Source organism: Phocoena phocoena, chromosome 12 (assembly GCF_963924675.1).
Source record: "Phocoena phocoena chromosome 12, mPhoPho1.1, whole genome shotgun sequence".
Taxonomy (NCBI): Eukaryota; Metazoa; Chordata; class Mammalia; order Artiodactyla; family Phocoenidae; genus Phocoena; species Phocoena phocoena.
This window is the reverse complement of record NC_089230.1, coordinates 73179066-73191553: the sequence shown is the minus strand read 5'-3', so window position 1 is coordinate 73191553 and position 12488 is coordinate 73179066. Positions and strand designations below refer to the sequence as shown.

The following is a 12488-nucleotide window of genomic DNA, read 5'->3' as shown; positions in this document are numbered from 1 at the left end:
GCGTCAATGAACAAAAGTTAAACGTTTCCTTTTGCCCAGTTGGAAAAAGCTGGCATCCAGGACGCTAATTTAGATTGGCCTAGAGCGATCAAATCTAGTTCACCTGTATGAAGACGTTTTATTAAAAAGTGACCAGTCGTCAATGCATCTTGATTATTTCTAAGGGCGTAAACGAGCTGTTACGTCCAAAAGTCTTTAAAAAAAAAAAAAAAGAGTCAAAAAAATAAAGAAATAGTCAAGGTAAAATGTTTCCACCCTTTCATGCGTTCTAGGTCCTAAAACTACTTTCAACGAGTATGTGAGCGGCTTTTATTGAAAGTATTCTCAAGTCCAAACTGTCCACTCTAAAAAAGCTAAGAAAGGCCCCCTTCCCTCCAGTCTTTAGCACCTCGTTAGTTCCCCTCTCCTCCCAGCCCCCGAATCGCCCCACGTTTCCTGGCACCCAGCCCTGAGGTCCCCACCTAGGTGATGGACGAGACCCCTTTCCCAGCTCGAGACCCTCGGGCCCGCGCCCCCAGTCCGCTCCCGAGCCGCAGTGGCGAGTAGGTGTGTCCCGCGCGGCCCGCGAGTCAGTCCGCTAGCCGGCCCGCTAGCCTGGCGGTCGGCCGAACCCCTGCGGACCGGAAGGCCCCCTTCTCGCCGCCAAGCCTCGGGACCCCGCTCACCTCTGCCGGGAGACAACCCCCCCCCCACTCACCTCTACAGCGTGGACCACCTTCCTCGCGGCGGCGGGGGGAACCAGACTAGACGAGAACCAGACTAGAGCGATCGGCGTCCGCAAACGTGGCCCTGCGTGGCTTCCGGCCCGTTGTCCCGCCCCTCAGCCAATCACAGCGCGGGAAGAGTCCGCGGGCCAGGCCCCGCCTCCTTGCCGGTTAACGCGCGGCTCGCGCCTGCGGAACTGCGGATCCGCGTTGCGAGAGGACTTGGGGCTGTTTCCTTTGAATGACCGGGAAGGGTGAGGCCCCCGCGGTGGCCCGGGGGTTGGGGCCGAGGGTCGCGGGCCCTCCGAGCACTACGACCGGCAGATACGCAGCCCCTGACTCCAAATTCGGGTCTCAGAGGGCGGCAGGGCCCGCGTTCCTGGGAAGCCGGGCTTCCAAGTGGTCCTGGATGGGGGGTACCAGCCCCGATATGAGGCCTCTAACCGGGTGGTCCCGGCCCCAGTGAGCGCCACCCGGCTTCTCGCATCCCACTCTCGGTTCTCGAGGTTCAGCTCCCAAACGTCTGATTCTGTGGAGCCTTCTCATGCCCCACCCCCTTCCCCATCCTACCGCCACAGCTCGCACAAAACGTCATTTTATTTATTTACCTGTAAGACCCCCTCACTAAGCCTGGGCCCCTCGGGGCAGAGGCCAGGTGGATCCAAATCGCCCGGACTCACAGGATGCCGCCCGGGGCCAGGGTGGCTCCCGAGAAAGGCGGAAAGGCCTACCCGGGAGGGGTTCGTGGCGCTGGGGCTGAGGGGCGGCAACTGGCGTGGAGCGCAGCGGGGCCCCGGAGACCTGGGAGCCGGGGTAGGCGGAGCTCCGCCCCGCCGGCACTGCGGGCTTCCCTCGCCGCAGCGGCCAGCTCCGCCCAAGCCCGACACCTGGGTGGGATTCGGAGGCTGGGCCCCTCGCCTTTCCCAGAATTCAGGCTTGCAGAGCGTCTGCAGGTGGTGGTTGCCCAACCACCTGCAACTGCATAATTCGGAACACTTGTTGAGAGTCCGGATTCCCTGATCCAGATCGGAAGCGGGGGCTGGGGATAAAGGGACTGGGAATCTGAATTTCAACGACGTATCTTGGAGGATGTCGTGTATACTAGATTTGGGGGCCAGGAGATAAAGCAGAAGAGTGTAAGTGTCCCGGTTTGTGCCCCTAGCTCTCGACGCGTAATAGCGCTCCTGCAAATCTGCTTCCACGGAAAGGGAGCTGCGGGAAATTCCTCTGGACACCGCCGACGTTGACAAATCCAGTGTCCCTGGGCCCTTCCGGTTTTCCTGACAGGTTGATTTCAAGTCAGCATGTCCGCTTCAATGAACGAATGCCTTCAACTTCAGCTGCTGGAGATGGAAATGCTGTTTTCTATGTTTCCTAACCAAGGAGAAGTAAAACTTGAAGATGTCAATGCCCTGACGAATATAAAGAGATATTTGGAAGGCACAAGGGAGGCACTGCCACCAAAAATCGAATTTGTGATTACACTCCAGATCGAGGAGCCCAAGGTAGGTGCCCTGAGTGGTTTTAATTGTTTCCAGGTGCCCAGTTTATATTGGAAACACTTGGAACCTGAGCTTCCTGTCCAGGAAGCAAATAGAGAATATTCCAGGTGCATATATGGAATATTCCAGCAAAATATGGGATGACCTGTAAGTTGTTTTCAATAAAGATCTTGAATTTTACATACATATGCACATCTTTTATACCAATATGCCTAGTGGTTTTTTTTTATAAATATGCCTAGTGTTTTTATTAAACACATCTTGCAGTCTTCTACTGCCATTTTTATTCTATTCACTCATCCATTTTTACCAGTCTTGCTATTGTAGTATGGACTATCTTGTACATATGTTACGATTTTCACAAATCTAAATATTGTCTTTAGCAAAACTGGCTTTTAAGGAGTGAATGACTGTTTCTTTGATGGCACCATGACACTGAAAGCAAATACAGATAGAAAATCTAAATTCTGAAAATGAATTCACCTTCACCTTCTGATCCATTATCTCCAGCAACTTTAGCATAGCCCAAGTAACAAGTGGACCAGACATTTGAGAACTGCTGTGCTAGCTACTTCCTAGTCAGCCTCTGGGCGTCATTCCCTCAGAGGAATTCCCTGGCTCCCCAGACTGGATGCAATCCCTCTGGTTCCACCTTTCAGTGGATCCCTGTACTTTTCTATGGCAATGCTTCTCACCTTTGCAGTGAAATACTTGCTGTGTATAATTATTTGTTTAACGTCTGTCTCCTTCACTAGGCTCTCGGCTTCTTTCCATGAAGGGCAGAACTAGTGTCTAGCTTCTTCACTTCTTTATTTCAGTATAGGGTACCTGACACATGGTAGGTGTTGGATGAATATGGGAATGAATGAATGCATACATGGAAGGAATTTATGTATGTAAAATTGTGTTTGTAAAATTGTGCGGTGTCTGGCACATAGCTGACACGTAATAGTAGCAGTAACTGTGACATTTATCAGCATCGTGCAGTGGCCATGGATAAACTAGCTTATGTGATTTTACAGTACTTAAATCTATTTGATTTTCATTTTAAGGTGAAAATTGACTTGCAAGTAACCATGCCTCACAGCTACCCCTACGCAGCACTGCAGCTATTTGGACGGTCATCCGAACTTGACAGACAACAGCAGCTCCTTCTCAACAAAGGTCTCACTTCTTACATAGGGACTTTTGATCCAGGTGAGCTGTGTGTGTGTGCAGCCGTCCAGTGGTTGCAGGACAACAGTGCCTCCTACTTCCTGAACAGGAAGCTCGTGTATGAACCATCTACACAAGCCAAGCCAGTGAAGAACACATTCCTCCGAATGTGGATCTACAGTCACCATATATATCAGCAGGACCTACGGAAAAAGATTTTGGATATCGGGAAAAGGTTAGATGTGACAGGATTTTGCATGACGGGAAAGCCGGGGATAATCTGTGTGGAAGGCTTCAAAGAGCACTGTGAGGAATTCTGGCACACAATTAGGTATCCCAACTGGAAACACATTTCCTGTAAGCATGCCGAGAGTATCGAAACCGAAGGAAATGGGGAGGACCTGCGCCTTTTCCATTCTTTTGAAGAATTACTTCTTGAGGCCCATGGTGACTATGGCTTAAGGAATGACTATCACATGAATCTGGGCCAGTTCTTAGAATTTCTCAAAAAACACAAAAGTGAGCATGTTTTCCAGATATTATTTGGTATCGAAAGCAAAAGTTCTGACTCCTAGGAAGCTATTAAGAGACCCATGCTCGTAATCTCGCTAAGTTAGTATTTCTGTTATAAGACCAAAATAAAAGGACCAGTGGCTGTTAAGCATCATCTGTGGGGAACCTAGCTCCAGCACTTTTCCCCGGAAATGAGACACAGAAGGCTTTTAACTTTATAACAGTGCAATTGTGATGTTACCTCTATGTTCTTGTGTTAATTGAAAGCTATTTAATGGTAAATTAATAAAAACCTGTCTGTCAGTTAAACCAGTGAAGCTAATTTGATTAAAAAGGAGTCCAAAGCCCAGTTTAATGGCAGTAGTCAAATTGCAGCTCCGAACTCATAAATATGAATAACATTTCTCCTTTTCGTGTTGCTAGCATGCAGGTGACACCCCACGTTTTTCTAAGTCGAGTTTAAAATCAGAACAAAGAGAGAGCACGTGTTTACCACGTTTCTCACTTTAACTTAAACTCCCTGTTTGGGGTTTTTTCTTTTCATAAAGCCAAATCCTGACTGGAATGGTGGTGACACCACGCCGTGTTGTTACATCGGTTGATTGACAATACTAAGGACCATGTACCAATATTCTTAGTTGGGTTCTTCTCCACAGAACAAGATGCGGTTTCTTGTCCACGCAGCCCCACCAGTAGTGCGCATGGGTCTTCATCCCTGTGCCAGTTTGCATCGCTCTGTGGGGCAAGGAGTTTGGGAGAGGACCACTGTGGATGTCCCTGTACCATCACCTTCCCAGAGGACAGAAGTCAGGCTCTACATTTTGGTGATGTCACTGCCATCTCTTCTGAAACTTTCAAGCTCCACAAGCTTCACCTGCCTGCTTCAAAATGAGAGTTTAATGATAATAGCTCCTATTTAAGTAGCTCTTGCTAAACCTTTTTATTACAAAGCATCTACCCCTCTCCAGGAATTTCTGGGAGTCTCACCTGCAGTAAGGGAGGACATAAGGTCGTGAGCTGCCTCTCTGCAGCTTTCTCTGGTTTCCCACTCTCTCTCTAGCTACTACTGCCCTCTCCCGGGGAGCACCCCACCGATGTCCTGGTCCCCTCAGAACACCAAAGCTGGGTGCTGAAATTTAGTGACATGGAGGGGATGCTTCACTCCCCATCTCACGATGATGTTAGATGCCAAAATTCCTGCGTGTGCTGGTGGCACTTACAGAATCTTTGATGAAATCGTCCATTCTGGTGTCTGGTTTTAGTCTGTGTCTAGGATGCAGACACATGTCCGGGCAGGGCCAGGACGTGACAAACAGCAGACCCTGCACTAAGCTGACCCTCCTAACCGTGAGGCCTGGGAACGGGGTCCACTCTGTCCTTGCCTGCGCTCTTCTTAGCTCATCAGAATGAGTCTCCTGTCACGGCACAACTCAGACCCTCAAACCAAGGCTCTTGTCGTGGGCCTGCCTTGCCTGCTTGTCCACCTTGCCTAGTCACGTTTTAATCCTGGCTTTGCATGTGCCTGGGGCTCAAGCCGGGGCCTCACTTTCCCTGTATACAAAGGGAAGAAATAGGGCTGACGTTGCCAAAGACTCATTTCTCAATCTTTACCAGGACTGAAAACAACATAGTACAGAGTTCAATTTCCCACATAATCTCCCCAAGGCCATAAGAAGTATAATTAGCATTCACAAGTTTTCAGGCCCTAAACAGATGGAACCCCGTTAACTTTTTTCCCTTTGAACTGAGACAGGAATAGATGCCATCCACCTAATATTTGCCTAAGCCGCTCAGAGAGGGTTTTCTATGATTAAATGAACAAAAGTAGCCAGAGAGAGAGAAGCTGAAAGAATATGGAACAAAAATTATTTACATAATTCAAGTGAAGGGAATAAATTCTGGTCTATGAATGCTTTACTGCTTCTGGAGCTCTTTCTGATGATAATTTTTCAGAACCTACTTTGACAGGTCCAATAGGAGCATGCACCAATGCTTTTTCCTACCAGAAGCACTGATAATAGAAATGTAGGTTTCATAGAAAAAATATGTATACACGCAATGATAATTCAAAGCTCGGCTTGTATGTATAGTAGATACACTTCCGGTGTTGTCTGCCTAGCCTGATAGGAGCAGGCACCTCCCCTACCTTCCCCAAACACACACACGCACACGCACACGCACACACACACACCACTTATTCTGGTGAAATGCTCCTTCTCTGGGAGGAGAAGTGACTGGAATCAAGCTGCCCTCTAGCAGCCTCCCGGGGAGATGGTTTTGATCCCTTGCTGCTTGAATCCCTAATGCCACCCTCCTTTCTGGCCTACGGAATGCTCAGTTGGCCAAAACCTCCTTTGAGCTACCTAACATCTGCCCCCATTTTTCCTTCAAAGTCAGAATCAGTCTCTATTGCTTGTAATTCAAGAACCCTGATGATGTATACATTATATTTTTAAATGGTTATTTGGAAACGATGCTCATTATAAATGCTTGTGTCTTTTTTTCTTTAACTTAATTAAATCAGTATTTCTTCAAATATGTTCTCTGCTTTTCATTCCTTGTTGGTCTATTATGTTAGGCTAAGGGCTGAGGATACTCGCATAATGGATTGAAGAGTGGGCTGGATGAGCTGATGCACCATAAGGACTTCAAAACATCCCTATATGAAATCAGAAATATGTTGCCTGTGAGTTTCTATGTATGTCTGCTTACATGCCATCCTTCTGAGAACTTGAGAAGGCTTGGAGGGAGCCTATCTGAGGTCTTCACAGAACCCTCTTGAACAGGACAATTTTCTTTCACTTGCTTTTACCTAAAGCATCCCAGTAGTAAGTTGAAAGAATAGGTATTTTCTGAAGAGGGTACGGTTTGCTCAAAAATCCTGGTTTTATACAGAATCCTGATTTGCCTCAAAACTCTAAGCCCATTGGATCTCCCTCCAAGGGTCCACATGGTAGACCCACTCTCACTGCAACCTGGACTGGCCGGAGAAACTTTTCTTCTGAGCCCAGTTAAATCTAGAAGCATTTGGATCAACCCATAAATGGGTTTGAGCATCGCACATAAAATTCAAAGAGGCCCGCCAAACACTGAGGCTCCTCCTTAGTTGTAGGTGGAATAGAGCACACAATTTTTTCTTCACTGTGGACTGTATATTCCAACATACACCAAAGACTAGACCACCACAAAGTTGGCTGAGGTGGCAGGATCTTGTGTTTTCCCAGGATTTATCTTCTACCCCTCAGCACGACGTATCTTACCAGGTATCCAGAGAAGCTCATGACACCTGTGCTCCAGGTCTTATGAGCATGTATCATCATCAATGTGTTAGACCGGCATGATGCCCTGTACAATGGTGAGATGATCGAAGTCTGGTATCAAGAATTATATTCTGGCACACAGAGAGTTAATGGAACGGCCTCTCACTGTTGTGGCCTCTCCCGTTGCGGAGCACCGGATGCGCAGGCTCAGCGGTCATGGCTCACGGGCCCAGCCCCTCCGCAGCATGTGGGATCTTCCCAGACCGGGGCACGAACCCGCGCCCCCTGCATCGGCAGGCGGACTCTCAACCACTGCACCACCAGGGAAGCCCGAGAAGACAATCTTTAATGTTGCTTATTGATAAACTTACACTACAGGTGCCCTCTCCTTACTTGAATAAAGAAAAAACAAAAAAGCACTGGCCAAATTAATAGCTACCTACTGATTTGCTCCAAGAAAGAGAACTTGTCTGACAACAGCTACAGTTAGAACCAGCATCTGGTTAAATGAATGAACCTAATGCCGTCACTCTTCGAGCCCTATCTTTCTCTTGCACATGCCAAAGATCATTTAAGTCCAGATGTGATAAAAATCATACCCCTGCTTCTTTTAAAGCTTTTGATAGTGGGACTTACCTTGGCAAATCATTTGGTACTTCTTGCCAGAATAACTATTTTTCTATGTATCATGGATCCAATGTGGGGATGTTGCCATAGACAATGAAGAAATCAATTCTAACTCTTCACTGGGAAGATAACTGGACGATGGGTTCATTCCGATAGCATACACTTTGTCCAGTAGATCACAATGGTTTCAGAAGTTTGTATTTGTTCAGACTGTTGCCAGATGATTTCCCAAATGCCTAGTGGTTTCCTTTCTGTAATGCATTGTTACCCTAGTAAGTGGAGCCTCAAAGGAAGATTTGGGAAACATATTTATGATATTACAGAGTTCTTCACCTTAGGGATCTTTCATTTATATCTGTGCATGGCAGTCTGGTGAGGGCCTTGCTACTCTGTCTTGGTGGCTCTGGTCAGGCTTTTCCACTGTTACTGTTATACATATCAAGTAGGACTTACACGGGTTGTCCACATTTTGGTCCTAAGCCAAACTGACATTCAGCTGATATGCATTGCTGTGGTTGTATCAGTTGTATACACCCGGGTCTATTTTTCTTGATCAAGACCTGTGAGGTCCTAGTTCAATTTTTCAGCATCATTTCAAGCTCTGGGACCCTGTGATTTACTGGCCCCCACCAAAGATTTCTGTAGGCCAAACTATTCTGATTACACTGGACCTGATCCCTATTATGATAACTGTTTCCACCTTGTCTCCAGTTGTTAATTACTGCAAAGTGCTGCTTTTTAAGCCTCTAGTAGCCCCAAGATTCTGATGTCTCTATTGAAATAAGGAGCCCATTTTTAACTACAGCATTTCCCAGCTTATAGAGAAGTGTCATTAAAATGCTTTTGATGTCCTCCACAAAATATTGGCAAACCAAATTCAATAATACATTAAAAGGATAATACACCATGATCAAGTGGGATTTATTCCAGGGATGCAAGGATGGTTCAACATCAGAAAATCAATGTGATACACCCATATTACCAAATGAAGGATAAAAATCATATCACTTCAATAGATGCAGAAAAATCACTTGACAAAATTCAATATCCATTTATAAAAAAACCTCTCAACAAAGAGGGTATCAAGGAAACATACCTCACCTTAATAAAGGCACACATGACAAGCCCAGAGCTAACATTATATTCAATAGGGAAAACCTGAAAGCTTTTCCTCTAAGATCAGCAACAAGGATGCCCACTCTTGTTATTTTTGTTAACAAAGTATTGGAAGTCCTAGCCAGAGCAATTAGGCAAGAAAAAGAAATAAAAAGGATCCAAAATGGAAAGTAAGAAGTAAAACTGTCTCTATTTACAGATGACATGATATTATATACAGAAAACCCTAAAGACTCCACAAAAAATTCTGTTAGAACAAATTCAGTAAAGTGGCAGGGTACAAAATCAATATACAAATTCTGTTGTATTTCTATACACTAATTAATAATGAACTATCAGAAAGAGAAATCAAGAAAAATAATCCCATTTGCAATTGTATCAAAAAGAGCAAAATACCTAGGAATAAATTTAACCAAAGAGGTGAAAGAACTGTACACTGAAAACAATATAAGACACTGATGAAAGAAACGGAAGACTCAAATAAATGGAAAGCCATTATATGCTCATTAGAAAAATTAACATTGTTAAAATGTCCATACCACTCAAAGCAATCTACAGATTCAGTGCAATCCCTATCAAAATTACAATGGCATTTTTCATAGATATAGAACAAACAATCCTAAAATTTGTACAGCACGACAAAAGACCCTGAATAACCAAAGCAATCTTAAGAACAAAGCTGGAGGCATCACACTTCCTGATTTCAAACTATACTACAAAGCTACAGTAATCAAAATGGTATTGGAATAAAACCAGACACATAAATCAATGGAACAGAACAAGCGAGCCCAGAAATAAATCCACACATATATATCGTTTAATTTATGACAAAGGAGCCAAGAATATACAATGGCAAAAGGACAGTTTCCTCAATAAATGGTGTTAGGAAAACTGGATAGTCGCATGCACAAGAAGAAACTAGACCACTATCTTACATCATACACAAAAATGAACTTAAAATGGATTAAAGATTTGAATGAAAGACCTGAAACCATGACACTAGAAGAAAACTGGTGGTACGCTCTTTGACATCAATTCTGGTGATGATTTTTGGGGTTTGACACCAAAAGTAGAGGCAACAAAAGTAAAAATAAAAAAGTGGGACTACAACAAACTAAAAAGCTCCTGCACAGCAAAGAAAACCATCAACAAATGAAAAGGCAACCTACTGAATGGAAGAAAATATTTGCAAATCACATATCTGATAAGGGGCTAATTAATATCCAAAATATATAAAGAACTCATCAAACTCATTAGCAAAATGAGCAAAAAAAAATCTGATTTTAAAATGGGCAGAGGATTTGAATACACATTTTTCCAAAGAAGACATACAGAGGCTAATATGTACATGAAAAGACGCTCAACATCACTAATCACCAGGGAAGTGCAAACTAAAACCATAACACATGTTAGAATGTCTATAATCAAAAATACAAGAGATAACAAATGTTGGTGAGGATGTGGAGAAAAGGGAACTTTGTGCACTGTTAGTGGGAATGCAAACTGGTGCAACCACTATGGAAACAGTACGGAGGTTCCTAAAATATTAAAAAGAGAACCACCAAATGATCCAGCAATCCCACTTCTGGGTATTTGAAGAAAATAAAAACCAATTTGAAAATATATATACAGCCCTACTGCAGCAATACGTACTATACCCAAGACATGTAAACAACGTTAAGCGTCCACTGGCAGATGAGTGGATAAAGAAAACACACACACACACACACACACACACAAGCTATAAAAAAGAATAAAATCTTACCATTTCCAACAACATGGATGGACCTCAGGGGCATTATGCTAAGTGAAATAAGTCAGATAGAGAAAGATAAATACCATATGATCTCACTTATATATGGAATCTAAATCAAAACAAAACACAAACAAGCTCATAGATACAGAGAATAGATTGGTCGTTGCCAGAGGTGGGGGATGGAGGGGTCGACAAAATGGGTGAAGGGGGTCAAAAGGTATGAATTTTCAGTTATAAAATAAGTCACGGGAATATAACGTACAGCACAGTGACTATAATTAATAACACTGTACTGCATATTTGAAAGATGCTAAGAGAGTAAATCTTAAAATTTCTTATCACAAGAAAAAAAACTTTTGTAACTAGGTATGGTGATTTACTGTGGTGATCATTTTGCAGTATATACAAACATTATTACCTTGTACGCCTGAAACTAATAGTGTTATATGTTAATTACACCTCAATTTAAAAAATGCTTTTCATTGATGCTACTAATCCCTTCACGAATCTATTTCTCAAGGTCTTGCTGAAAGGAGGTTCAGCAATAGGTCCTCTTGGGAGACTTAGGAGATCATTAGGGTTAGGGTGGTCAGATTGCACGTGACAACACCACTCCCATATTCCCAACTTTGTAAATCTTTGAATACCTTTATGTTATCTCAAGGAATGTTTGCATTCTCAATTTCATTTAATGTGTGTCATTATCAAGTCTACATTTCAGTCAACTAACTGAACCAACAAGCAGAATCATTTTCAGCTGCTCAAGGCAGCACATTAGATGCAGGATCTGTGGCAAGTGCACCCCCATCAGTCAAGTCTGCCCAATCCCAAATTACACTTTTCCATCCTCGGTACAACATTTTCAGAATTCCATATGTTTTCCTCAGATGTTGCCAATGTAAATGAGCAAAGTCTAGACTTGTTTTGGTGGGAGTCTTCTCCTCCTGGGTTTGCCCTCTTAATTGTACCCACCACAGCTCCTCTCCATGCTGGTCTCTGATATGATGCCTACAGAGATCATGAGATGGCATCTGGGAGGAGATGGAGTGAGGTCATTACCGGATCTTCACCTAAGGCAGTAACAGCCTCTTTAGGCAGGAAGAGCTCCCGTTTTGATGAGCAAGGAAGGACTTGCCAACTGTGCTGGTTTGCCTGGTGATGAGGGGTTTCCTGGGACACAGGACTGTCAGAACTCAAGACTAGTTTAGGGTATCACAAGTCCTCCAAATCTCCCTACCCATAGATCCCCATTTCAAATCAACATCCTCCTGTTTCCTGGTCAATACTCTTCACTTTCACATGAGAGTCCTGGTGAGGCTGTGAATACAACTCCTGTTAAAATCTGGCAACCAGCAGGATGAAGTATGACCTTGGGTTTCTGTTATTTCAGCCTTATAGCGAGTAAGGGAGAAGAGACTCTTTTAGCAAAAACAGAGGCATTTTTTCTAGTGTTTATACGGTGCCTTGAGCTGAGAATGTAAGCCTTTGAACTTAAACTATCTCTTTCTTTATGAATCCATCTCTGTAGAAGCAACCAACCTATTCCACAGTTCTGGATTTCCTCACTTTATACTGTTATATGGCAGCACCCACTTATCAGCCAAAACCTTCCTATCCTTAGATAATGCAACACATCCAGTTTTTACTTCATGTTTGTGTTTTGGGGGTCCCAAAGATATTTTGCTACATTTTTATTAACTTTACATTTTTACCATTCTTATTTAGGTCTTTAATCCACCTAAAGTCTTCCTTTTTATATAGGATGAGGTGGTAGGTCCATGAGGTAGGTAGCTGTCCCAATCCTGTTACTGAACACTCCATTCTTTATGTGTTGAATTTTGTGCTAACTCTGTAA

General features: G+C 43.9%; 1 protein-coding gene across 1 annotated transcript; it reads left to right on the top strand.

The window, feature by feature from the left end:
• The first annotated feature begins 904 nt into the window (after positions 1-904).
• On the top strand, positions 905-4172 carry RWDD2A (RWD domain containing 2A). The gene is made up of 3 exons (XM_065889131.1): positions 905-958; positions 1867-2209; positions 3259-4172. The coding sequence occupies exons 2-3, from the start codon at positions 2009-2011 to the stop codon at positions 3934-3936; spliced, it is 879 nt and encodes a 292-aa protein (XP_065745203.1). The 5' UTR covers positions 905-958; positions 1867-2008; the 3' UTR covers positions 3937-4172.
• The last annotated feature ends 8316 nt before the right edge of the window (positions 4173-12488 follow it).